This window comes from Amphibalanus amphitrite, unplaced genomic scaffold, assembly GCF_019059575.1.
Source record: "Amphibalanus amphitrite isolate SeventyFive unplaced genomic scaffold, NRLGWU_Aamphi_draft 000123F_arrow, whole genome shotgun sequence".
Taxonomy (NCBI): domain Eukaryota; kingdom Metazoa; phylum Arthropoda; class Thecostraca; order Balanomorpha; family Balanidae; genus Amphibalanus; species Amphibalanus amphitrite.
In genome coordinates, this window is record NW_024881618.1 from 497,013 (window position 1) to 524,647 (window position 27,635).

General features: G+C 48.7%; 1 protein-coding gene across 4 annotated transcripts in view; it reads left to right on the forward strand.

Annotated features, from left to right (window-relative positions):
- The first annotated feature begins 883 nt into the window (after nt 1-883).
- Nucleotides 884-27,635, forward strand: part of LOC122381604 (glucose transporter type 1-like) — a 72,988-nt gene continuing 46,236 nt past the window's right edge. For 2 of the 4 annotated variants that reach the window (XM_043365975.1, XM_043365976.1), the window contains exons 1-6: nt 884-1,207; nt 7,452-7,547; nt 18,090-18,250; nt 25,219-25,343; nt 26,633-26,748; nt 27,141-27,195. In XM_043365975.1, the coding sequence (XP_043221910.1) occupies nt 1,157-1,207; nt 7,452-7,547; nt 18,090-18,250; nt 25,219-25,343; nt 26,633-26,748; nt 27,141-27,195 (604 nt within the window). In that variant the 5' untranslated portion in view covers nt 884-1,156. The remainder of the gene's footprint in view (nt 1,208-7,451; nt 7,548-18,089; nt 18,251-25,218; nt 25,344-26,632; nt 26,749-27,140; nt 27,196-27,635) is intronic. The other 2 variants (XR_006256557.1, XM_043365977.1) reach the window with 1 other exon arrangement.

Consider the following 27,635-nt stretch of genomic DNA (forward strand, 5'->3'; position numbering starts at 1 on the left):
TCCTGCTGAAATCGATATATGCTGCTGAAATGTTAACGGTTCGTTAACTCGTTAACGGTGCAAAATACCACCCCAAAGAGGCACATTTTCGAAATCAGCGCATCGAGGAGGCCCTGTATAGGTACCGATTTTCAGCGAAATCGAAAGACCGCGCCGTTTCCCGTTCAAATGTTATTTGGTCGTTAACTCGTTAACGGTGCAAAATACCACACTAAAGAGGTACATTTTCGTAATCAGCGCATCGAGGAGGCCCAGTATACTGATTTTCAGCCAAATCGAAAGACCCCGCCGTTTCCCGTTAAAATGTTTATTGGCCGTTAACTCGTTAACGGTGCAAAATACCACTCCAAAGAGGTACATTTTCGGAATCAGCGCATCTAGAAGGCCCTGTACACCGATTTTCAGCCAAATCGAAAGACCCCGCTGTTTCCCGTTAAAATGTTAACTGGCCGTTAACTCGTTAACGGTGCAAAATACCACCCCAAAGAGGTACATTTTCGGAATCAGCGCATCGAGGAGGCCCTGTATACCGATTTTCAGCCAAAGCGAAAGACCCCGCTGTTTCCCGTTAAAATGTTGACTGGCCGTTAACTCGTTAACGGTGCAAAATACCACCCCAAAGAGGTACATTTTCGGAATCAGCGCATCGAGGAGGCCCTGTATACCGATTTTCAGCCAAATCGAAAGACCCCGCCGGTTCCCGTTAAAATGTTAAATGGCCGTTAACTCGTTAACGGTGCAAAATACCACCCCAAATAGGTACATTTTCGGAATCAGCGCATCGAGGAGGCCCTGTATACCGATTTTCAGCCAAATCGAAAGACCCCGAAATATGCTGCTGTGAGGCTGATATTCGTTGCTGCTGAATTGATAGACGTCAGATCGGCTGCGTTCGTGGGCGAACGTCGTCGCGTGCGAGGGGAAGGAAGTGAGCCGCGGTGTGCGTGTTGAGGGTCGCGAGCGGCGCGGTTTCATCCTCCGTTTCATCACGGGCTGTGAGACAGAGGGTGGGATACCGCGCGCTCACCTGCGAGACTGCGCTGAGAAGTCGGGTTCAGGTTGGAAGAGCGTCACGTGGGTCGTCCTCGCGGTGCGGCGTCCCGCGGTGATATTGTTGTTCCGGTTATATAATCCTACCGGGTGACCGCCGTTGGCGATGAAGATGGCCTCCGACGACGAGCCGGCCGTGCGGCCGCCTCCCAAACAGGTATGTCGGCCACGTGTGCGTACAGCGGGAGCCGGGAGCCGGGAGCCGGGAGCCGGGAGGGAGGGAGGGGTGGGCGGTATATGTCAAGTTTAGGTCCTAACTACAATTGTGGCGCTTTTGATACGAATACGAAACAGCAAAAATTTTAGGTTTTAGGTTAGGTTAGGTTGTAGGTTTGTAGGTTTTAGGTTGTAGGTAGGTAGGTTTGTAGGTTAGGTTAGGTTAGGGTAGGTTTGTAGGTTGTAGGTTGGTAGGTTATAGGTAAGTAGGTAAGGTTAGGTCAGGTTTGATTATGTTTTTTTCTTTTATTTGCGAGACATATGAGTATCATTTTTGGATTCAGGATGTCAAATAATGTAAAAATATGAAAAATTTATCAATGAAATCTTCTTAGGACTTAAACTTGACATTTACCGGGGTGGGCACTGGGCAGGCCGCCCGTGCGCCGCGCGCGCTCACGGTTCGGGACCAACAGACGCACCGCGCCGCCGGCGGTACGTGGCCGGCACGAACACCGGCACTGCTGGTCCGAATGTAATATGTATGGATAATGGAAATGAGGGTGGAGTAGGGCGAACCCTGGACCTTGCTGGTTGCTAGAGCCTGCTGAGCTCATTCATTGACTTTCAGAGTAGATATCTACATACCTACCTAGTACCTAATGCACTCGATTATCGAATATCGATAGGTGCAAATACCCAAGTAGACATGGGTTGACCTAAGGTCATTGCGTGACCTTTAGGGGTGAAATCGGTTGTGGAAATGTAGCTCTAGGTCATGACGACTACGAGTCGTATGGGGACATATTCAGCGCTCTAGCTCCACTGGGGGGGGGGGGGGGGCACAATCTGCTGTGCAAAGTTAGGAGTCGTGACCTTTGTTGACATCTACAGTTCAAATGGCTAGGAGCGACGCCGAATGGTTTTGGAAATGTATTGTCTACCCCAAGAGATCTGTTATGTGCGAGTTTCAAGTGGTTTCGAGGCGTGCCGAATCTGGGCTGAAGATGGGCCCGGGCTGTCTTGACGGACATTAGGTAGGCCAGGGCCTCGGCTAACATGTTAACTGGTGGGCCAAATGGCCCACCAGTGACCCGAAATGGCCCACCAGCCTCAAAGATTTGGCCCACCAGTTTTTTCCGAAAAATCTAAGTTTTCACATTTTACATCACGACGTAGGTAACATTGTGATACAGACAGAGACAGAGGCCCTACTACATTGTTGCATTTAGTAAAAGTAAGAACTTGATCGTCGTTGCCCGCCTAATACCATCACCATTCCCGGTTTCTTGAGACAGCCGTAGGTTAAGCCTCGGTCACACTTCACCGGATTGGACCAATGGACGAGAAACGGACGGCGTCCGGTGATGTCCGGGGTCCGGGGGATGTCCGTTCGTTTCCGTTGGACGTCCGTTTCTCATCCGTTAATATCCGTTCCATGTCCGGTGGTGTCCGGTGTGCTCAACCGGACACCACCGGACATGGAACGGATATTAACGGATGACAAACGGACGTCCAACAAAAACAAACGGACATCACCGGACGCTGACAGTTCTCGTCCGTTTCTCGTCCGTTGATCCAATCCGGTGAAGTGTGACCGAGGCTTTGAATTTTATGTAATAATCGTGAAAGACGTCTGCCTCTGTAAATTACAGATAGTGTCGGCGGCTTCCTGCCGATCGAGGTCTGCGAGAGTTCTTGCAAGCTTTCCGATCGATCGAGTGGTTGCAGTCACATAAGCATCTGCCGCAGACCAGTCGGTTACAAGAAAAACTACGAATAAAGAACAGACCAGTTCAGACGGTCGGGGTTAAGCCTGCGAGCGATCTCAGACGGCTCGCCGATAGACACGATATAAGCCAGGGTCAAACTAGAGGTAGTGTCGGCAACTTCCAGCCGATTGAAGTCTGCAAGCGATATTATGCGTCTTCACGACCGGTATGATGCTTGCAGTCGCACATCTGACCAGTCGGACGAATTTCGAACCGTTCACAGTCAGCGTTCCAAAAATTTCTCATTTGGGCTGAAGATGACACTCAAGAATAAGAATGGATAATTTTTCACTCTCACATTTTGCGTGGCTATAGAATTTTCCACTCAGACACCCAAGAGAAATCTGAAGTTTGGGACACTGTTCACCAGAAGTGTACATCACTTAGTTTTTTTTTTTTTTTTTAGAAAATATTAGGGTTGCGCAGTGCGCTTGGGCTTTTGAGTCAATTCTCTTCCATGCGACACCAATAGGCTTAATGATCATTTTCAGAGATGTTGGGGTTGCTGTTACAACCCCCTTTTGGGGTTCCTGCTACAACCCACTTTATATATAAAGTTGCACTCGTGCTGTTCACAATTCCTCCCGATCCACCCGACAACGCCCGATCCCGTCCGACCGCTTCCGAATCTCCGACCAGTCGGCGAGCGATCCATTCAGGGCTCGCTGATTTTTAACATCCGACCGGCCGTAAGTTATCGTCCAAAGTTTTATAATCTGCGTCAATATTTTGTGCATACTTGTGCGATTTTATGTGCACCGCCGGAGTATCACCACTGAGAGGTTTGTGGGTCCCTACTACTCTCTCCTCTCTCTGAAGAGTCGGAGGGGGGGGGGGGGTCCAGCCCCGTTTTTTTACTTTTTTTTAATGCCATCCTGACGTTCTTTGCGGAATAAAGTGGCCGAAATCTGGGGAGAAATCGAAAATGGGGTGGGGGGGGGGGGGGCTATGGCTACGAAGGTCAGTCCATGTCGCTGCCCAAGTGGCCCACCAGTCAAAATTCCTTAGCCGAGGCCCTGAGGTAGGCACTAGGCACTACATGGCGTGCTACACATCATGTATTGCAGGCAGTATAGGAACGCCATGATCCATCAGCTTCGGCGTGCGAGCAACGCGTCTTTGCACTTTTTACTATCTCATGGTCGTTATGGAATCTTGTCGCGCCCTGATGCCTGGAGCATTAACCATCCTACGATTGTTCCATTGTGCCACCTCTCTTTCATGCGAGACGTTAAAAACGCGTCTGTCATGTGCTAGGCTCCGTCACGTATCTCGGTTGTGATATTCCCAGCGGCGCCTCGACCGTGACGGGGCATGTTGGGGCCACTTCAACTCACGGCCGTCGGAAGGCAGCGCGGGCCGCAGGCGATGGCCAACGCTGAATAGCGCGTCCCGGCTAAAGCATTGCAGCATTGCAGCAGCATTACAACAGTATGCTGCGAACGATACGAGCTGCCTTTTTTGTACCCGTTTTTTATATCCCTCTTTCGGAGATGCCTATTCCCGAGCACTCGCGCTAAAAGCGTAGACGATTTCGCTCGGCGTTGTTGAAAAATGTCGCCCATCGTTTCCACTTTTTAGCTATTTGCTGTATACAATCGATAGGATACTGAATCCCCGACTACTTGTGTTCGAGTCCGTCAAATTTCGTCAAAATTATTACAAAAATGTCAAGTATACCTCGGTCATTTAATAGCGAAGGTCAAAGGTCATCATAGGTCACCAGAGGTTATCATAGGTCAAATTTTCTGTTATGGGAAAATATACTCCATAACTTTCAATTACCTGAAAATTGATCTGATTGACCTCTTCGCTTTTTCTTTCTCTTTTGCTTTTGCTTCTCAGATTTGACTCCAGGTCGACAGTTTGACCTCGTTCAGTGTATCCATGTCAGTTAAGATGATAGATAACAATAAGTCTGATAAGGGCTTCGCTATTTTTTATACCTATTCTCCACCCTGAGAGGGCAAGCCTAAAAAAGCCCTTCCAGCCATGGCGCGGAGAAGTAGCTATGCTTGGATTCGATGTACATATTTTAATGTTACAATGTAATTGTAACAGCATCCAACGCCATCCCAGATCCAGGCAAAGCACAACTTACATATTACATAAACAGCGCTGCCAAGGCAGAAATTTCGCGAGACTCATGCCGTGGGCCGAGGAAGATCGTACGGATCGTACTTAACCTCGTACGTTTGCTTAAACGTTGCCATGAAATTAAACTTGCGGATAAACATGGGCTATTTGGGAAAATTGCACTCGCTGGATAATGTGATAATCGATTCATTATTAATGCGCTTACAAGGGAATGAGTGCACCCTTATTCGTAGAGGGAATGAATACGTGAAGTTTGCCTTAAATGCCTACATCACATCCATATAATAATGTAGTTCAGACTTTACCAGTTACAAGATCAAGCTTTAAGGATTTTGTCATCATCCATATTAGCACATGTAGAATCAATATGACACGAGTATCAAGGCACAGTATCATCATTACAATTTTTCAATTAATTTATCCGATATTATGAGCACAAGGTCAATTTTACCATTTTTATTGAATATAAGTAAAATCTAACGGTGCCTACGGAGTCCGTGACGGGGGCTCGGCTCACAGCTACGAGTAATGCGAGAACGAAGCTAATTGGTTGGTAGTTTATGTATGATATATGTTGTGTGGAACCTTCCGAACAATGCCGGACTGCCGATACCGGCGGTATACTGTATCGATAGGGAGCTCGAAGGTCCGTTCACGGTTCACCTCACCGCTGTTGTACCGCCTCCGTTAAGGCTGCGATGTTATACCATAACTACTGTATCGATAGCCGAACTCGTCTGTCCCGTAGGGAGTTCATATGTCCCGTTCACGGTTCACCTCTCTCCACTGTTGTATATAGAAACCGTCTCCGCTAGGGTCGCGATCCTATACTATGTCGATAGGGAGTCCGTCCGCCCGTTCACGGTTCATCTCTCCACCGTGCCGGTGGATAGGTACCGCCCCCGGCAGGGCTGCGATCGATGCGAGACGTCCAGCCGACTGCGTGGGAGGAAATGTGCTTACCGAGGGAGGAGGTAAACGAAGCTCTGAGGTAGGGAGGCTCCGAGGGCCGGGCTAATTACTGACCAGCGGCGTCTCCTTCCAGATTGGCTCGGAGGGACGGGAGGGCTGAACGGATTAGGTAAACAGATTATATGTAGTTGTTTGTAGATTAGGCGGATAGAAATTAACTGGACTTACTGGTGTGTTCATCCCAGCCTGGTGAGCAAATGTGCTGTCATCCTGAACTTGTTAGACTGGGAAAATGATGGGTGATTTCTTTGACAGTACGTATCTCTTGCATGCTCTAAGATGAGAGAGTACTCCGCAATTACCGAATCTGGTTTCGTTTTGTCTCATTTACTCCAAACGCACTATTATTTAAGACTTTTTGACCTTGAAGCTGTTATATTTCCGTTTCCCGTTACGGTCTTGAATGTCCGTGTAATTCGCTCCGTTACATAACTATGTATGTATGTAGGTATAGAAGGATGCTGACTTCTCCGCCAGAACTAGACGTCAACTAAACATGGTTCAATGACCGTGCACCTACTTAAAAGGAATTTGATGCTTGATCATCACGTCCTACTTCGTTCCCTGTACAAAGTCCGTAATGGTGGTTAAATGCTTATTATCTTATTATTGAAATATTAAGAAAGATGGAGAAAGATGTAATGGAGCTGAAATATTAAACGTCAACGGTAAATGGTGATGTGTCAAAGTACAGACAAATTCAAAGCAATCCGATACGAAATCTATCTGATATGAGCTGTTATGGTTGAACTTAGATTCACTTCACTGGGCTAACTTCCCCATTGATGATCCCGTCGTCGGCCGACTTTCCCATTCCCACGGGCTAACTAGCGGCAGCATATGCTCGCTTCCTCCCAGATAACTCTGTTTGCAACCTTATTTCATCTGCTGCGGCCTGGCGTTACCTGTTCCGTACCCAAGCCGGTTCCCATGTGCAGTCCATGGGCCCGGGCAGGCGGGGCCGGCCGCAGCAGCTGTGGCCGCGGGCTTCACGTGAGGCCGACCGACCGAACCACTTTCACTCGGACCCGCTCACACGGCCGTCAGGAGATAGACGGATGGCCACAATCACAGGGGAACGAGACATCGGGTGCCGATCAAGGCGATACCGACGCTACGATTTTGTTTACTGCCAGGCGTCAGCACATCATGTGGGAAACTATTTACACATGTTGGTACATTTTGAAGAAAAATCTGTTGATTGATTATAATTAGGGTATAGTATAGTGTTTGTTATATCCGTTTAAATGTGTTCGCTCTGAACACGTTGGTACATTATATTCTTAAAAGGCTCCCTCTTTATTGCATGACAGGCCAGCGAAACTGCCACCGTTAGGTACCGCTCTAGCTACCTGTTTCCCAGGTCCCTCGCTGGTCTGACGACGTGTTTGCTCGCTGTTTCAGGGTCTGACGGCGTTTCTGGTGGCTTCCATATTCTCGGCCGTGCTGGGCATGTTCCAGTTTGGCTACAACACGGGCGTCATCAACGCACCGCAATTGGTAAGTCGCCGGCTTCTTATATGTACTCCCCCCCCCCCCCCCCGAGTAGTGGCTAGTAACTACACAGTGTGTGCGATGTACATATATGTATGTGTTGTTTGCTTTTTACTTTTATATTTGTTGGTCGTCATCCAATGTCTTATGAAAATGACGTGTAATGTTTCGAAAGTCTGATGCGACGGGCGCGGGGACCCAGTGTGGGTGGTGGTGGCCGGTGATGGCTCATTCGGTACACGGGACCTGACTGAGCGGCACGAATGTCTAGGGGACGTGGCAGGGCGACACGTGTTATCGCGGGTTACCGGGGAAATCACCCCCAACCAGCCACACCCCTCCGCTGAATCATACTGCAAATTACACCGACCCCTCAGCCCCAGATCGGTACAGTGTTGTAAGCGATGGCCCTAAACCATGCAATGGCGTTTTCAAACCCCGGACATTCATCGCTTCGCTGCACCCGCCGTCTGTGGCGCTGAAGGTCGGCCACAATGGGTTGCATTCACAATAGCATTCGCTGTATTTCGGTCCCGCCAACTAGCGTGATATATGTGACCGGGGTCGTGAAATGGCCAGCTGGGCTCTTTACTGCTGCTAAATTGGCCCGATACTAAAACGCTAAACGGGAATCATGCCTAAATGGAGGACTATAAACGCAAAATCGCACAGTCGGTTTAGCCTATTTTCAAGCATGAATGTAGTTGGGCTGCCACATTACCTTTCTCACCGCTCTTTGACATCGATTATACCGGTGTGGATTGGTGAACTAAACATTGAGAGGTTCGGGTAGGTATATGCCTAATTTTTTTCGTGTGCCATTCGTTTTAACTGAATAGCTGCTCGTCGTGATGGGCTTGTTTGGCCTCGCAGTACGGACGATGGGCGTGCTGTATGGTACTACTTTATGGACGTCCCCGTGACGTGTTGTGTGGACGTGTTGTATGGACGATGGACATGTTGTGTCGTATGGACGCCCTGTTGACGTACTGCATAGACGACTTCATTATGGACGCGCCGTATAAACCCTATGGACGTGCTGTATGTTTACTGTATCGTCCCATTATCACCCTGCCATTCTGTATGGGGTCTGTATCGTCCCACCGTCCCCCTGCCATGCTGTATGGGTACTGTATCGTCCCTCCGTCCCCCTGCCATGCTGTATGGAGTCGGTGCCGTCCCACCGTCCCCCTGGTGGCCTCTGCCATGCTGTATGGGTTCTGTGGGTTCTGTGTCCGTCCCTCCGTCCCCCTGCCATGCTGTGTGGGTTCAGTATCGTCCCACCGACGTTTGTATTTGTATTTGTATTTTACATCATCGGCACTCTTCCACTCAAGGTGGCTATTCCGAGCCCTCGTCAAAACAGTAAGCGCGTTAAAAAGACACACAAACAGTTAAACCTGCAAAAGTATAAAAGCACGCTAAAACTAAAAGCACAGCTAAAATGTGTGTATGGTCGCCTATCCATCTAGCTGACTAGGTGACTTTTAATACCTTTCTTAAAGCGCGGACCAGACATGACCTGAAGCTCCGTTCCTATGACATGTTCGTTGTACAGTTTACACGCTCGCTGCTTAAAAGTTCTTTGGCCAAGGCTGGTTCGAACACGCGGTACATGTAAATGACCGGACTGCCTAGTCTGGCGCTCGGAAACATCTCTATTGTACGATATGTCCTGTCGCAGTACCTCAGGCTCACCCCTGCTAATCACCCCGTGTAGCAGACATACGTCGTTCATGTCAATCAACGCACTGACGGGGAGCCACTCCAAATTCCTAATCACGTCGGACACATGATCATACTTCAGTCTGCCAGATATCACTCTGGCAGCAAAGTTTTGCACTTTCTGCAGTCGCTTTAAGCTCGTTTTGCTGGCACAGCCGAATACCTGACTACAATAGCGCACATGTGACATGACTAAGGCGTCCAGTATAGTCGGAAGTACACTTGGAGGAAGCACATGCCTGGCGTGCATCAGGCCAACAAGAACGCCTAAACATTTGGTGACGATATAATCAATGTGTGGTTCAAAGGTCAGTCGGCTATCAAAGATTACACCTAGATTTTTAACAGTTGACACCGGTTGCAGAGTCTCTCCCAGGAACTGCACTCGGACCGGATCCCTCTCGGCAGCCTGTAGCGCCGATCGGCCTCCGGCGACCATCATCTCGGTTTTTGCAGCGTTTATCTTCATGCCGTTCTGGATAAAGTAGGTGGCCAGAGTGTCCAGGACACCCTCCAGTGCAGTCTGGATCTCTGGCAGCCTCTCCTTGGGTCCTGAGACGACCAGCTGGGTGTCATCGGCATACCTGGCCATCCTGACCATACACTGAAAGAAAAGTACACCCAAAATTGGAATAATTTTACGGTGCCTAAATCTCCAACCCTAAGTGATCATTCTACTCCCCCGTGTAAATTGCTTTAACATGGGCGATTAGCGACTATTTTTACCACCGGGTGTTGTGAAATAACTCCCATGAGCTTAAAAATACACTTACTCTGGAGTAAAAGTACGGTGCCTAAAAGTCCAACCCTAAGTAATTATTTTACACCCCGGTGTAGGGGAGTAAAGGCGAATAAAGCATGCGATTTACGAGAGTAATATTGCACTCCCAGTGTAATAATATCAAATCGGATTTCACCCCCTGCTTCTGTGTGTAAAAAAAGTAAATAGCATAAATACACCAGAGTAAAAAAAAATGAAGGAGTAAAAATAAATCACATTATAATTCACGTTGAAACAAAAACTCAAAAAGATAATTCTATGACTGAAAAGGCTTGGAGTAAAATTACCCCGAGTTAAATATACGCTACTGTTTCAGTTTACCCTCTGGTGTATTTCTATGTCTAGGCTGCAATGTAATGGTATATCGTCTGCTTATACATACTTTGCACCAAAGTTCATGATGAAGTCAAACGGATGGCATGCGATGACCATTTCGGATAGTATCGTGTAACCATGAGATGTCAGATACGCTATGGGCAGGATACGCATTGTGAACGCGCGGTACGAGGGATCCGAAATTATGAAACAATAAATAAAACAGTGATGTCTGCCAGTCGGTGCAATAAAACGTGACTGCTAATAATGCAAATAGTAGTTAAGAAATATCATGTTTAACACATATCATGTATTGATCATAGTTCAATCACAGTACAATCACTGGCTTCGATCTCGATGAGTTTGATTACGTTATATCACAGACACTTTGATCACAAACAAACCACCCAATCACTTTGTTCTATATGTATACATGGGGTTGCGCAGTGCGCACGTAAAATACCCGATTTGAAACTTGAATTGGCTAAGGGATAGTTAGCCCAGTTAGCTTCCAGCATAGTTAGCCAAATTGAATATTTTCATACAATGTAGATACACGTTTGGGATGATATTCTTCCAAGTTTTAGATAAATCCATTCACGTTCAGCTCAGTTGTGCTGTGCACCTCGACGTGACTCCTATCGTTTTTCAGTACTTTCTCGAGGCGCTCGCGGTACGCCAGCGCTGCTTTCTAGCGCATCTCGACGGTGATCTCTGCGAAGGCGGCTCTGAGCCGACCTTGTAACTCCGGAATGTTCACCGTCTGCGTCAAGTATGCATACGACTTCACAGACCCCCACATGAAAAAATTCACGCGCGGGGTGAGGTTGGGCTTCGCCCAAACTGCCCTGGCCACCGCACTCGCCCAATTTGCCCTGGCCACTGCGCTAGCCCGACCTCACCCCGCGTGTGAATTTTTTTCATGTGGGGGTTTGTGAAGTTGTAGGCATACTTGACAGTTGACGCAGACGGCGAACATTCCGGAGTTACACGGTCGGCTCAGAGCCGCCTTCGCAGAGATCACCGTCGAGATGCGCTAGAAAGCAGCGCTGGCGTACCGCGAGCGCCTCGAGAAAGTACTGAAAAACGATAGTGGTCACGTTAAGGTGCACAACTCAGCTGAGCGTGAATGCATTTGTCTAAAACTTGGATGAATATCATCCCAAACGTGTATCTACGTACATTGTGTGAAAATATCATCAAATTTGGTTAATAATCATGGAAGGTATTAAAGTTTAAATTCGGGGGTTTTACGTGCGCCACCCTGTACTTTGTACTCTTGGCGCTTGAACATGAAAAACTTTGAAACATGAAACGCACGCAGACCACACAGTATACAGTATACACTCTTCGTCTGTGGGTCTGTGCTAGATCTGAGCTGCCGACATGACAAGAGTGGCGTACCGCAATTGCCAGTACTCTCGCACGCGCATCTTGCACTCTACTCAGCCAGGGAGCACACTATCTTCTACGATGCTTTACTTAGTGAAATAGATGTTTAGGGCCTTCTTGTAGAGCACCTCGAAGAGGCACTTGCATGGTCAACAGAACGGAAGATAAAACACGGCATGAGTTGCAAGGATTGTGGCAACTTCACCGACCTTCGACTGTGGCAGCTCGAAGTCGCTCTCTGAACGTTGAGGCGGGACGACTGAACACTCACGGAGCTCTGCTCGTTTTTCAGATCGTCCAGCGTCGCCCCGCGCCCGTAGGCGGGTAGCGCCACCAGTTCGTCACCTGTGAAGAGGAAAATAAATTAACAATGATTTCCCGACACAGCGGAGCCAGGAGAATAAACATTATTGTATGGTTACTCCCGTTGAACCCTCAGCCCTTCGGGACCCGTCAGGAGCGGGGCTCGCTGCCCTTCCGTGGTGCAACTGAGTGAGATATAAATTGACTGCATGTATTCACCGGTTCAGGATGCAATACGTAACATTACTTTTACTATTGAGTAAAGATACATCTCAGATATTTGTATACGGATAGAATCAAAATGATAAATCACATTAAGTTTTAATTATAATTACGCATCTTTAAGTCATGAATGAAAATAGTGTACTAATTTCGCCGGGACCAGAGAAAGGCCACAATGCCAACGCTGGTAACTAGTCTGTAAAGAGGGACATAAAGTAACCAATGACCCTGCATTCCGCAACCACCGTTGACCGTTCCCCCATGTGCGTTATACGTAGGTAGGATGAGAAAGTAGGGGAGAGTGGGGCACATTCGTGCAAAAAATAGATAAATCCATATATCTGTTCTTTGGTTAGTGCAATGGCAAAATTGTTGATTATAGTATGGAAAAGAACTATTGCATGATATTTTTCCTCTTTAAAAGTTATCCTCTAAAATTATTGCTTCTATTAGAAAAAAATGACTTTTAGCTGAACGTTTGCACGAAACTGCCCCACCTATGGGGCACATTCGTGCAAGGGATGGGGCACTTCCGTGCATCCTGCAAGTGCAAAGTTCGAGAAATTACCGGGCATTACCAGAAATTTACCAAAGGAAATTGGCAGGGGGTCATTTCACTTGATTCCTTTCGACAAGAATGCATTGCACAACATATGTAGACAGAATGGGCTGGCCAACAAGAATGGGCCAACTGCCGGCCTCCGTGACCTCGCCAAGTTCGCGTGAATTACTCGTCACGACGTCGCAAGCAGCCGAGACTGAGTCAGGCGAGCGTCATTAGTGAAACCTATTACAGATAAAGTCATAAATCGCAAAAACTAAAAAAATATGCACGAATGTGCCCCCAGGCAGTGCGTACACGAACCTGCCCCTCAACGTTATTTGTAATATATTTCAAAACTTCTTGTTGAAAAAATGACACTTTTTCAACAAACAAGTTTGCAGCAGTTCCGTGAATAGAGTGAGCTTCTTCGCCCCCAATTTTGAAAAGCTGAACCCATTTCCGAGTCAGGATCACGAAAATGGATGATATGAGAAAAGTTTGGAAAGCTCACGAACATTACAAATTTGTGTTTTTATCAAGGATGACAGCAGGTACAGTGTTGTCTTCTAGTTACAATGAACGAAGGGCGGCAATGATAGACATATCTCCATAATTTACCTTGAGCTCGTGCAGTCACTCGTGTTCCCATAAACTGCTGAAAACGAATGTGCCCCATGCACGAATGTGTCCCACTCTCCCCTACATAGCATGGGCGGACGAGGGTTAATAAGCAGCACGGGCGGCAACAAAGAGAGACAAGGGTCGACAACATACATTCTCAATGAATGAGAGTAGCTTAGAAAAGTATGGATTTGCGTTATAGGTGTGGCAGTATTCACCGAAAAAATAGACCTTACAGTTTTATTCACGATCGATGGCAACACAAGTCAAATTCCTAAAACCAGACGTTTCGGCCACAGGGTGCCTTCGTCAGTGGACACTAGTGATTAAATTAAAAACACATAGTATCAAAAACAATCGGTATAAATCGTTCGAAGTCGACACATCGGGCACAGGTTTCGAAATGCATTCTTTGGTTCAACATTAAAAACCTAAATTGAGAACGGCATTCATCACGCTATTGTTCTTGTCGCGTTCTTTTGATATGCTGAAAATTAAATTATATAATGAATGTACCTACAGGTCACAATGTCAATGTCGGAACGTTTAATTCGCTCGCCTTTTCTCAGAGTCTTTCAAAGTTCGCCAATCACCTTTCGTTTAGAAATCGTTTACGTTTTGTTTCCTTGTGACATCATTGCAGCCGCTTTTGCCCAGGTGAAGAATCCAGGTTTTTCGTTCACTGTATCTTGGAAACAGATGTGAGCTGCTTCCAGAGCTTTTCTCACCGATTTTGACATGCCTTTTTCAATGACATGAGCACTGTTCCAGTTTGGTAAATTTTGACATTTTTCGATATGAAGGACGAGTGCGTTCGATTTTTTGTGGTTCCGGACATCGCGTTTGTGTTCCTTCAGTCGTGTGTCGAGTCTCAAACGCGATGTCCGGAACCACAATAGATCGAACGCACTCGTCCTTCATATCGAAAAATGTCAAAATTTACCAAACTGGAACAGTGGTCATGTCATTGAAAAAGTCATGTCAAAATCGGTGAGAAAAGCTCTGGAAGCAGCTCACATCTGTTTCCAAGATACAGTGAACGAAAAACCTGGATTCTTCACCTGGGCAAAAGCTGCTGCAATGATGGCACTAGGAAACAAAACGTAAACGATTTCTAACCGAAAGGTGATTGGCGAACTTTGAAAGACTCTGAGAAAAGGCGAGCGAATTAAACGTTCCGACATTGACATTGTGACCTGTAGGTACATTCATTATATAATTTAATTTTCAGCATATCAAAAGAACGCGACAAGAACAATAGCGTGATGAATGCCGTTCTCAATTTAGGTTTTAAATGTTGAACCAAAGAATGCATTTCGAAACCTGTGCCCGATGTGTCGACTTCGAACGATTTATACCGATTGTTTTTGATACTATGTGTTTTTAATTTAATCACTAGTATCCACTGACGAAGGCACCCTGTGGCCGAAACGTCTGGTTTTAGGAATTTGACTTGTGTTGCCATCGATCGTGAATAAAACTCAATCATGTCTGATTATTTACAATAGACCTTACAGCTGTGGCTACCAGAAATCAAGGCCCACAATTGTATAAACAGTCAACAGATATTCGTCGGTCCTCGGACATTCTGAGAAAAATAATCGATCAGATTGGCGCATGCCTTGCGGTCCGAGGAGCTATCAGCACAGATTACGAATTGGACGGGGGGGGGGGGGGGAGCGCGTAGATTGGTCTGCTACATCTGAAAAAGTAATAAAAAAATAGCGCCCTCTCACGATCACAATACCATAACCCGCGCACCGACGGGGGTCTGCGCCAACTTCGTACCGACGGGGGGGGGGGGGGGCGGATGACCGCCCCCCCTGAGATCTCGAGAACGAAGCAAGATAGCGACAAGCGGTAAGCGGCAAGGGATACGCACGGACAAGGTCTACAATTTTTCAAAGGTCATTTTCAGGTCAGGTCAAAGATGACGTCATAGGGGTCAAAAAAGTCAAAATGGCGGCGATAGGTATAGAGAGTTTTTCTCGAATAACTTTCGAACTAGTCAATATAGGAACAAACTAAGGGCAGCATCGTGATCCTCTCGTCAATCCGCATCGAATGATATATATGTTGACCTCGAAAGGTCAAGGTCAAAGGTTGACCTCAGGTCACGTGACCTCGAGGTCATCATGTATATCATTCGATGCGCCTTGACGAGCTGAGCACAATGAGACCATCCGCGTGGCTGTATCTTGTTCCTGTACGGGGTTATTGTAAAAAAAACGCTGGTGACCTTTGATGACGTCACATGACCTTACAGCTGCCCAACTGCAAAACAGACCTCAAGGTAGTGAAGGTTGATCGTATATGAGGTCATGTATGGTTTATGGGGCCATTCCGACCCGTTTTAGTGGTAAAAACAGGGAGTTGATTTTTACCCCATTGACTTATAATGGGGAGGTCGAGAAATTGATCTGACCTTAGGTCATCGATATCAAAATTATGAGATATACAAATTGTAGCTACTAATGACCTTATAACATCCTGCGACTTTCAAAGGCCTCCGACATCTACTGTAGCTCTGGTACGGTGACAAAATTGCAAAAAAGTGACTTGAGGTTGGGTCATTCAAAGTGACCTGGTGACCTGACCTTAAAAGTTAGGAGGTTCAAACTTGCACACCATGTGTAAAATTGATGAGAGAATAGTCGTACCAAATTTCTTCCCGCTATTTGCGAAAAACCTTAGGGGGGGCGGATATCCGCCCCCCCCCCCCCGTCGGTGCGCGTGATAAGTGATCGAAACTCACCGTCGGTGATTGGCGTATCAGGGAGGACGTTGCCCGCATACTGCTCACACACTTGCTGGATGTTCGTAACGACTTTTTCCTTTAGCTCTTCTGGCTCCTCACGAGTCCCCATAATCAGGGTCAGATCGTGCCACAACTGAAATGGAAGGAAAACAAATATTAGGCAAATATAGAGCGTGCAATCACCAGTAGCGTCGCTAAAATGGGATCTTAGAGGAGCCGGGAAACTCTGGTGTCGCATCGAACGAGCTCAGGTGACCACCTGCTGAGCATGATTTTAACTTAATTCCTGTGTGGCTGGCTCCTACCTACAAATAAGGCCTCCGATAGAGGGCATCATCTCTTTTGAGGAGTCAGAGGGGCCCTAGTGGTCACTGGTCACTGGTCAGACACAGATACTAGCGGCTATTCACAGGAGGCCCCAGGTGGTAAGAAAGACCCCAGCTGTCAGCGAAAAATAGAAGGAAAACTATTTATATCACATTTTTTGGCTGTAAATTGATAATGGTCAGTCTGACCAGCAAGTCACTTTCACTGTGACCAAAAATGGGTTAATATAAGGCAATATCCTGGCCAAAAGATACATTTTAAGTCTTACCTTTGTTGTTCACTGCTTGCCGCGGTCTTGGTCGTCCAGTAGACACTGCACGCTTCACCTGCACGCCACCCCACGCTTCACCATGAATCCATCCAGTTCACAGTTTCGACACAAACGTTAAAATGGCGGTACAAAATGGCGGTATAAATTGGCCACGTGGAACACTATAGTAAAATAACGCCCCGAGCTGTAAAAATACAACACTGAAGAGTGAAATAACCATGTAGCATAAAACCACACCTAACAATCCCTCGCTTATCAAGCCCACAGTGTAAATTTACTCCATTTAGGTTTTGCGATAATCAGCTGAACCACGCAAGTGTAAATTTATGCTACCAACTAGCCATTTATTATCCGCATGGGATTCAAAATGCACTTGGGTAATAATTTTACTACCATTAAGCTGAGGTGTAAAAACATAAGAGCTTGAAATTACACCATAGTTGCAAGAAAAGCCTAAAGTACTGGATGGATTACACCTAAGTTGAGTAAAAAATGCACCTAGTCATCTTTTTACTCTGAATTTTCGGCTAAGGGTGGTACAAATAGTCTAGAAAATGGTGTTAAGTGGTTACAAATATCACCCAAAAATACCACCAAGGTGTACTTTTCTTTCAGTGTACTGCCATTCACCTCGGACGGCACGTAGCAGGCGGCGCCAATGGAGGCGATGTTGTACAACATCGGTCCCAGGCAGGATCCCTGGAAAATGCCGATGTTGATGGGGAGCAGCGTCGATCTCTCCCCTCCTGGCACCTGAACACACTGCTTGTGTCCGGTGAGATAGCTCCGAAACCAGCCCGGGTCTATCTGAAGCAGTTGAAGTTGATTCAGCAGGGTCTGATGGTCCACAACATCAAACGCGCGGCTGAGATCAATTAGCGTCAGGATGCTGATGTCGCCCCTGTCTGCTGCTTCCAACAAGCTGTCGTTCACACTGACGAGTGCTGTAGCGGTGCTGTGCTTTTGTCTGAATCCATGCTGCTCCAGGCTATACAGATGGTTTCGGTTTAGATAGCCATCACGTTCTACGTGATGGCTACAGGGTGCGACGTTCTACAGGGTGCGCCATAAAGAATTACCCATCGATAAATTCACTTTATTTCCAAATGGGCTGGCATAGGTAGGCCATCTTCTGCATACGTATCGCAAATTTGTCTCCAATCCTAACAGTGTAGCTCATTTTGTGTATCCTCGTCTAATGTCTTTGCTACGCTCCTGAAATGCGAGGTCGTCATACCCGTGTACATACCCTGGTCCCACCTTCACCCTGCCGCCGCTGCGTCCGGCAGAAAATCGAGGACTTCATCACCGCGGTGTGGAAGGAGCGGTATGGGGAGGTCATCGACGAGTCGACGCTCGACCTCATCTGGTCGGTGGCCGTCTCCATCTTCGCCATCGGAGGCATGGCCGGCGGCTTCTCCGGTGGATACGTGGCCAACCGGCTCGGCAGGTCAGTCAGAGGGGTCACAGGTCACGGCACAGAGACGGTGGCACAGAGGCATGGCCGGCGGCTTCTCCGGTGGATACGTGGCCAACCGGCTCGGCGGTCAGTCAGAGGGGTCACAGGTCGTGGAGGCACAGAGACGGTGGTAAGGTGACGGGTTAGACCACTAAACGGTCACTCAGCTGGACTAGCGGCCACTGGGGCACCGGAAGGGTCACAGGGCTACGGAGGCGGTCATGAGGTCACAAGTGCCGTCATCGTGTCAGGAGAAGGTCACAGGGTCACTAATACTATCACGGCGATAGAAGAGCGGTCATGGTGCCAGAAGACAAGGCCAGACGACGGTCATGGGGTCACGGAGACGGTCAGGGCCGGGGTCACAGAGATGGTCAAGGGGCTAGAGGAGTAGTCATGAGGTCACGATATGGTCACAGGGGGCACAGGGGCGGTCGAAGGGTCACAAGTGCAGTCATTGTGTCAGGAGACAGGGCCAGGAAGAGACGTTCGGTCACCTGATCATCCATTTGCTCTGAAGGCCGCGTCCCGGCAATTGGGCGCGATTGGCACCTGGGTGGGTGACCAGACCGATCGATCGACCGACGTCCGACGCCGCGCTGGTGTACCCTCCTGTCGCAATCACTTATGGCGCCGGATGTGTGTTGACTCTGGAGGCCAGTGACGGCGCCCAGTACAGGACGCGGAAGTGTCCCCCGAGATTGGCCGCGCCGCCCTCGAGTGGTGCTCGTATTTCTCTATAAACCGCCCCCGGGGAGGGCCAGGTCATGGTACCGGTCGGGCGCGGTCTGGGTCCCGCTGTGTCACCGTGCGTCGCTAGTGCTATCCGGGTAATGGTCATCGCCTCCCCTCCCTCCCCGGACGAGAGGAGCAGGACACACAGATGGAATAACAGACCGCCTCTGAATGCGAGATGGCGCCGCGGGCCGTCAAAGGAGGGCCCGCGCACCTGGGCTATTAGCGATGAAAGCGCGCAGCGGAGCGGAGATTGGAGCGCCGCTCCGGAGCTGCAGCTCGAGTGCTAAGCGAGCGAGTGCTGCTGACGGTCGATGATGAATTATGGTTATGATGGGAACTCCGGAACGACCGCCAGTCGACCGAGAACGAGCTGACGAGCGGCGAGCAGTGTTTCAGTTTTGGGAGTGGCTGTGATGTTGTATGGTGGTGCTGCGAGATAACGTAAAAGCTATGTAGACTGACCCGAAAATTTGTTTGAGGATACTAGCCATCCTTTTAGTCAAATGTTCAGAAACATGGCCGAAAAATTTTGAGTGAAAAATGTAGGCATGGTTTCCTGTATGTATATTATTATTATTATTATTATATATATATATATATATATATATATATATATATATATATATATATATATAAGTCATCAATTCTGCCTGAAGTTTTCTTAATTCCCATGCTTTAACCCGCGCCGGGCCGGTGCTCTGAGATTCCGCGCCGGGCGGGGAGGGGGGTGTCTGAACACCCCCCCCCCCTTCTAACTCGGCTCCTGGGCTACGTAGCGACACGCGATAATCGGCACTCGAAAGAACGTCCAAAATAAGGAGGAAAACACTTTGGTCATTTTTTGGGTCAGGTCAAAGGTCAGGTCACCAGAGGTCACCAAAGGTAAAATCTACTATACTATTTGTTGAATGAAACTCTGTCTGTCTGTGTGTTTGCACCGTGCAGAGGGGTGCTTTGACGTCGTGCACAGGTCAAACGGTACGGTCGAGGGGGCTGGAATTTTCGCAGGGTGTTGATGACGTCACGGGCACGTGCAGTGTCGTGTTTCGAATCTCGGGGGGTGGATGGTTCGCACGTGGCACGCCCTGGAAAAAGGTGCTTTTTCTCCAAATTTTGCTCGGCTCTCAAGCTTGCTCCAAGGCATCGGCAGCCGGGTTCAATCGCCTTTGACAATAAAATGCATGACGATCGGCGGCGGGTGCCTCTCATTTGCAGATTGGCCAAGTTATTTATTTTGATAAACAGTGGCGAATGAAGGTTTTGATTTCGGTAAATAAAGACAGTTTTCAATACGCCTACATAAACGCGCCGGGTTCGACGCAATGCGCCACATTTGTCAAAAGGCGCCATTTTTGCCGGAAATTGCACAACTTTGTCAAATATGGTCCGATAAAGGTGCAATTCGGTGGAAGGATACATGACAAAATGACAGGTACAAATGCGCCACGTTTGTCGGAATGCGCCACATTTGTCACAAGGCGCCATTTCCATCAAATACCATTAAGAATAATGGAATGACACGAGTAGGAGCAGGGTTAGGAACTCTTTTTTTAAGTTCATCAATTTATATGATAATCTGTGACCTCACATGACCCAGTGGTAGTGTTGGTAGTGTAGTGGTAGTAGTATTGGTAGGAGTAGGGGTAGTGGTAGGGGTAGTTGTAGGGGTAGGGGTAGGGGTAGTAGTAGGGGTAATGGTAGGGGTAGTAGTAGGGGCAGTGGTAGTGGTAGGGGTAGTGGTAGGGGTAGGGGTAGGGGTAGGGGTAGGGGTAGGGGTAGTAGTAGGGGTAGTGGTAGGGGTAGTAGTAGGGGCAGTGGTAGTGGTAGGGGTAGTGGTAGGGGTAGTGGTAGGGGTAGTGGCAGGAGTAGGGGTAGGGGTAGGGGTAGTGGTAGGGGTAGGGGTAGTGGTAGGGGTAGTGGTAGGAGTAGTGGTATGGGTAGAAGTAGTAGAAGTGTGGTACAGGCCGATCCAATGTGACGTGGTGACCTATACGACCTGGCCTCACCGAAGGTGACCTGGCCTGACCCAGTGTGACCAGGGATGACCATCTTGACCTGACTTGACCCCGTATGACCCAAATTTCATCCAACTAAGCCCTCAGAATAGTTATTATGTTCAAAATTTTCCTCTGCACGTTTCCGTCCATATCTCTGCTTCCAGACGACAGAGCGATTTAAATCAAACACCATTCGAAAGCAAATTGGCTGCTGCCGCATTTTATGGCTACGCCGCGAAGCAAGTGGCGCAGCCGCTTGTCTATATTACTATTTGTGGTGACGTAGTTTCTGTCTATTACGAAGGTCGCGACATGGTGGTACGTAGCGCGGGTTACAGGTCACACCGTTGCACCTACCGCGCTGAAGTTTGCGCAACTCATAGAACAAGGATGGACAACGTGCCTTTGATGGGTCTCAGCTCGATCGGATCGATAGCGACCGCGTGGCGCGTGCCCAAAAAGTGCAAATTCGCGTCATAGACTTTACATTTATTAATCGGCTGGCAAAAACGGGCGAAAACAGCCAAATTTGCCCGACACGGGTCCGGTCCCGGTGCAATATCTGGGTAACCGTGGGCCCGACCGGTACGGGGAAAACAGCATCGTGTAGAGAATCGAACGGGCTATCGAATGGTGTGCGGTGCAGGGGTTGGCACGCGCCACGTGCACCGGGGAGGACACTTTCTTTTGAAAAATGGACGTTTTGGACGGATTTTGGAATTTATATTAATTTCAGGTGATCGCCAGACGGAATGAGTTGAAACAGCGCCTATTAGCAATAAAAATGCACCGTCTCTCATGGAAAAATTGTGAAAAGCTAATTGATCAAAAACAATGTGGAAAAAATCGCTGAATTAAATGGTATTTGTCCAAAATGTGCCACTAAAAAGTTACACGGGATTTGCTGCTTAACCTAATACGTTTGACAATTGAAAATGCTATCATTGGAAAGAGCATTCAATTCTCTCCAAGATCCAATCATCACGTTTGCATGACAAGCAACAGTATTCTTAAGAATATAAATGTTTTAAACCTCTGCAAAACGATTTTTAGCGAAAATTATCTACGCCTTTCATTTGTCTTAAAACTACGCACCTCAATTATAAAGCACATTTGACAGATTCTGAAGTGGAAAGCATGCTTATCAGACACGGGCACCTCGATGCGGTGGATATTTTTTCCACAAACCAAAACGTTTAGCCGTCAAAAAGCAATCGACCGAAATGGATAGAGAACCCAACCGACACAAGAACAACCAAACACCCGCCGATCGAAAATACCCCTTTTCGCGTTGCGGAGCACGCGGGTCACCCTAGTGTTGACTATTTCAACATTTTGGAAACTGCCAACGGCTATCTCGGGAACCGATAGAGCTACAGCGCCGCGGAAAAGCGCATTCGATAGCCCTTTTACAGACCTTTCTGAACAATGTTCTCAGATTTGCCCTAAGGTCAACGGTTTAGCCTCCAGAGGGCAAAAACTCCAAAAATAGCCGTTTTTACGAAAAGTGTTCTTTCGGCAATGACTTTTGACTCAAAAGAGCCATGACATTACTTTTGCCAGCATCGTGTTCCTCTCGTCGAGACGCGTCGAATGAACTATAATTTGACCTTGAAAGGTCAACTTGAAAATTTGACCTCAGGTCAAGGTCATGACCTGACCGGAAAAGGTCATGTTGCATATCAGTCGATCCGCAACGTCGAGCCGAACACATCTAAGGCGTTTTCAGCGCTCTAGCACGCCTCTATCAGAAGTTATTAGCGAAAAACTCTTAGATTCTGTTCGTGACCTTAGATGACCTCGGGGACATAACGAGGGGTCACAGTTGCCATTTTCCGGTTCAGTGTGTCAATTTTACCTACATCTCGATGTTTGAGAGTGTGTAGAATAGCGTTCGTGCGAAACAGACGCTTTTCAATTTTCTCCCATTGACTTATACCTAATGGAGAGGCCGCCAAATTGACCTGACATTAGGTCACCGATATCAAAATTCCGAGATATACATTTTATAGATTATGTTGCTCTCATCAATCGCTGAAAGTTTCAAGGCAATCGATCGATCGGTGTAGCTATGACGAGCATTCTTATTTTTTCTGAGGTGAGGTCACTTGACGTGACCTGGTGACCTGACCTAAGGCGACCTGGGTCTGAAATTTTCACAACATGTGCGGAAAAGACGCACGAACAGGTGTGCCAAAAACGCTGCGAAAAACCGCAGGGGGGGGGGGTCCCCGGCCCGGCGCGGGTTAAAACCCTCGTCGGCCGAGGGGGGGGGGGGCGGGTGCCGCCCCCCATAGGGTTTTTTCGCGATAGCTCCGAACACGCTGGCGATAGAGAGCTGAAATTTGGCATACCTGACCTTTGATTCAAGCCGGATCTTTTGACACCAACCGCATTTTCGGGTCAGGTCAGGTCACTGACCTATGACGTCATAAGTGAACCTCTGCACGGTCTTCAGATGTCGCAACTTCGCAACGCCCTCACTGCCAGAGGAGATGTCACAGGGAAATGAAACTTGCAGGATCTAGTATCCATTATGAGTCTCACAACTTGTATATCTCGGATTTTTCCTAAAGGTCATATGATGTCAGGTCATTTTCGTGACCTCACCATTATAAGTCAATGGGGAAAAAATGAAAACTGCTATTCTGGCGCCGGGAACGATCTCCAACTATCTCAAGCACACAGAATCGTGATTTGATGCACTCCTTGCAAGGTTAGATGCGTCACTTTTGCAATGTTGACCTTGCGTGACGTCATTTATGACGTCATCAAGGTCATATTAGTTTTTCGTCAATAACTCCCGATCAAATTGAGCTAGCGAGTCGAGAAAGCCACCAATGGACTCAGGAAGACCTGCCGAATCGAATGATATGCGACATGACCTCTTTCGACCAATTTCGTGACCTGGGGGTGCTGACCTGACCTTGACCTGAGGTCAACACCCTAAGTTGACCTGACCCGAACAAAAAGTATATCATTCGACGTGCCTGAGCGAGGCGAACACGATGCTGCCAAAATCGCGTCTCTGCGGCCGTTTTTTGCGAAGTTATTCACCAAAAACTGAACCGTACCCTGGGGCACTTGACCTGACCTCAGAGGTCACCGGTTGACCTAGGACCTTAAAATTGGGTACCAATCTCTGCGTCTCGTAACGGCGCACACGCTCGTTTTTTCCGCGACGCGCTAGCTCCACCAGGGGCGAAACGGCGAGGGGGGGTCGTACCCGCCACCCCCCCCCCCCCCCCCTCGGCCGGCGCGTATGTAGAAAACCAATAGGTCCGGCGAGGGTTTTAACAAGCTTCACTTGCTTCTCGGCTTGCCATCTTTTGTGCTCTATATATACCTTCTCTTTGACCGACAATGGAGCTTCTTATCTCAAAACTAACTTGGATCCGTTCCAAGTTCCAGCCGATTTATTTCTTGTCGGCATCACTGTATCACTAATGCAGGAGGCAGCTTATGTAACCTGCTCGAGTCGGCTCAGCCAGGCGGAGCAGAGGGGCGTCCCTGAGCGGGTCAGTGGTCTGTCAGTGGGGTCCGCAGGTACTTTGCAGGTGGGCCGGGTGCTGTTTGGGGGCCGGCGGCACGTTATGTAACCGCCGCAGGATCGTTCCGTCCGGCGGGGGGGGGGGGGCAGCGGCACACCGTCGCCGCTGCTCCTGCCTACCGTCTGAACTGGCTTCCGACGGGTGATAGTTGTTCGGAGAGATCGGCCCGAGGCGCGCTCATGACTTGTGGCCGCTAGCTGAGGTGTCTGACGGGAGAAACCTGCCTCTATCTCTCTTTCAATTGCCTCTCTTCTCTTTCACACTACATCTTCTCTGTTTCTTTTATCTCTCTCCTTTATCATCTCTTCTCTCTCTCTCTCTCTCTCTCTCTCTCTCTCCCTCTCTCTCTCTCTCTCTCTCTCTCTCTCTCTCTCTCTCTCTCTCTCTCTCTCTCTCTCTCTCTCTCTCTCTCCGATGCCTATGCACTAATGCAGGTGCATCGGCGGCATCCAGGACCAGGTGCGACCTTTCCGATGGCCATTCACAAAGGGCGTGGGAGTCACAGGCCCCCTCTATTTGGTCCATGTGCCGGTAATGGTGCCGCTACCCGGTAGACCGGGGTAATAATCGACACGTTCCGGCCGGCCGTCTGGAGCCGCCCGGTGTTGCCCCCCGCCGTCTGTGTGTCTGTGTGGTTCGTGGAAGCTGATGACGCCGGCGTGTTCCGTTCCAGGAGGGGCGGCCTGATGATGAATGACGTCATTGGTATCGTGGGCGCCGCGTTAATGGGCTTCAGCAGCATGGCCGACTCGTACGAGCTGCTCATCGTCGGCCGGCTCGTCATCGGCTACAACTGCGGTCAGTGAAGGGGGTGCAGACCCGGCCCGTCCCGCCTCACTCCCACAACGCCTCCGCCCTTTCTTGTCCCGCCCCCGCCCGCCTAATTTATTGCACGGCAATACATAATAAAACGAAATTTTAATTCGATGAGTCTTCGGAAATTGGAGATTTTATCGAACCGTGACTCCGCATCCGGTAGGGTCCTACAGCGCCTTCCTGGATCCGCCAATATTCATTCGAGCCTTCACGTCTGCACCAGGCAGCAGTGCAGTGGTTGCTGGATGTCACCTGCACCGCGACGGCCGTCAGCGACACTGTGGCGGCCGATTACCCTACCCAATACCCAGCGCTCTAAATAGAGATTCAATATTGGCGACCGAAACTCGGATGCGTCGCTCGAGGCATGATAATGTCAACCAGTTGATGCAGATATCGATTTAATCATCAGCAGAGGCTTTTATCTGTTGTTGGTTCTGATAGGCATGGAATAAAGCGGCATCCAATCTTTTTTCTAAAGAAAAAAAGCATTGCTTTCGATATTTGTTATCATTTCTTCTAGCAGCCAGAGCCATTACACAAAGAATAGCCAAAGTTGGGTCAACAAAGTATTCAGTCATCTGTGGCTGAGAGCTGAGCTGAACGCGGGCTCAGTTGATCTAAGGCCAAAGTCGATAACCTGGTATCGACACCTGCTTTCACCTAAATGGATTTGTAAATTCTAGTGAACTTTGAGGAAGGCAACTTTGCATTCCCTTCCCCACTGTTACATGTTTCAGATGACTTCCCGCGAACCAAAGCATACACTTTGTTTTCACTCGGTTTGCAGAAAGTCAACATATTAGAAACTTAATCTCTTTAACTTTCTCAATTCGCTTGATAAGTCAATCTGAACTTATGTTTGAATCTGATTCAGATTGCATTGACTTCAACTCCTTTGCGTGGTCTGGAATGACTTTGTGTGGAGCTCCTGTGATGGCCCAGTTCCAATCTAGTTCCACTCCTCCAGATCCCGACGTGCTGTCGCCAGTCGCCAGGCTGGCGTACTGTGTGCGTCCCTCTCCCGTTCAGCCCAGCATCAGCTGTGTGTTCGGCTTATGCTATCGTTCCCTTTCGGCGATGCAGTACTGCAAGCGCCGTTATTTGCTGTACCTTCATCACCTAAAAATGTAGTCGTGCCATGCAATGTGAGGTAACTGAGCTGAGATAATTGTTATGTTACATTAAAAACGCCGGTTTCAAAACGGACCGGTGAATAAGGTCTGGTCTGGTCCCGATTGGCATTGACACTCGTCCGTCTGTCGCCACAGGCATGAGCTCGGCCCTGGTGCCGATGTACGTATCGGAGATAGCGCCTGTGAACCTGCGGGGCGGTGTCGGTATCGTCAACCAGCTGGCAGTGACCATCGGCATGCTGCTCTCACAGGTGGGTCCGAGACCAGAGTGGTAGGGTCACGGAGGGGCAGGGTGGGTCAACGAGGGGCGGGGAAGGGTCAACGAGGGGCAGGGAGGGGTCACGGGTCACCGAGGGACAGGGTTGGGTCAACGAGGGGCAGGGAGGGGTCACGGGTCACCGATGGACAGTCAGTCACCGAGCGGCGAGACCGGGTGACAGGTCGGGACGGGGGTGACAGGGACGGGTGGTCGGTGAGTAGAAGAGGCGGGTTACCGCGTGGGAGCGAGGGATCGAGGGACCAAGGGGCAGGATTGGGTCACTGAGTGGCAGGGACGGGATCACCAGTCAGTAGGTAATTCATGCCTCGCTGATGCTGTCCGTGTTGGTTGACCACGATGACCGGCGGTGCGCGTCTGTTGCAGATTCTGGGCCTTGGTCAACTGCTTGGCACCGATGACGGCTGGCCCCTGCTGCTTGGTGAGTGCCCTTCGTCTGCTACTTGAGTATCCTGTGTCTGTAACCCCCTCTCTGCTGCTCGGTGAGCGTCCTGTGTCTCACACCCCCTCCCTCTACTGGTAGGTGAATGGTGAGCCTAGCCCTCGCTCTAACCTCGGGAGCCAGTGTCGTGCGTGGTCCGCGAAATCAGTAGTGATTTTCGTGCCTGTGTTCCAGCTAATGTGTCTGACATCTGCCATTTACGGTGTCAGGTGTCTGTCCAATTTAACTGTGGTTCGCTTATTTCCCGGAGCTCCGATTTCATGTGAAAGTGTTAACTAAATTGGGAAGGCCAAAATGGGCTATTGATTTTCCCTTGTTGGGGAATTACCAGGAGCTATGTTAAATGTTCTTTTCTTATTGCGTAAAAAAAAGAACCAACCACAATGCTGGTTCTTTAATTTTTTACCGCTTGAATGTAC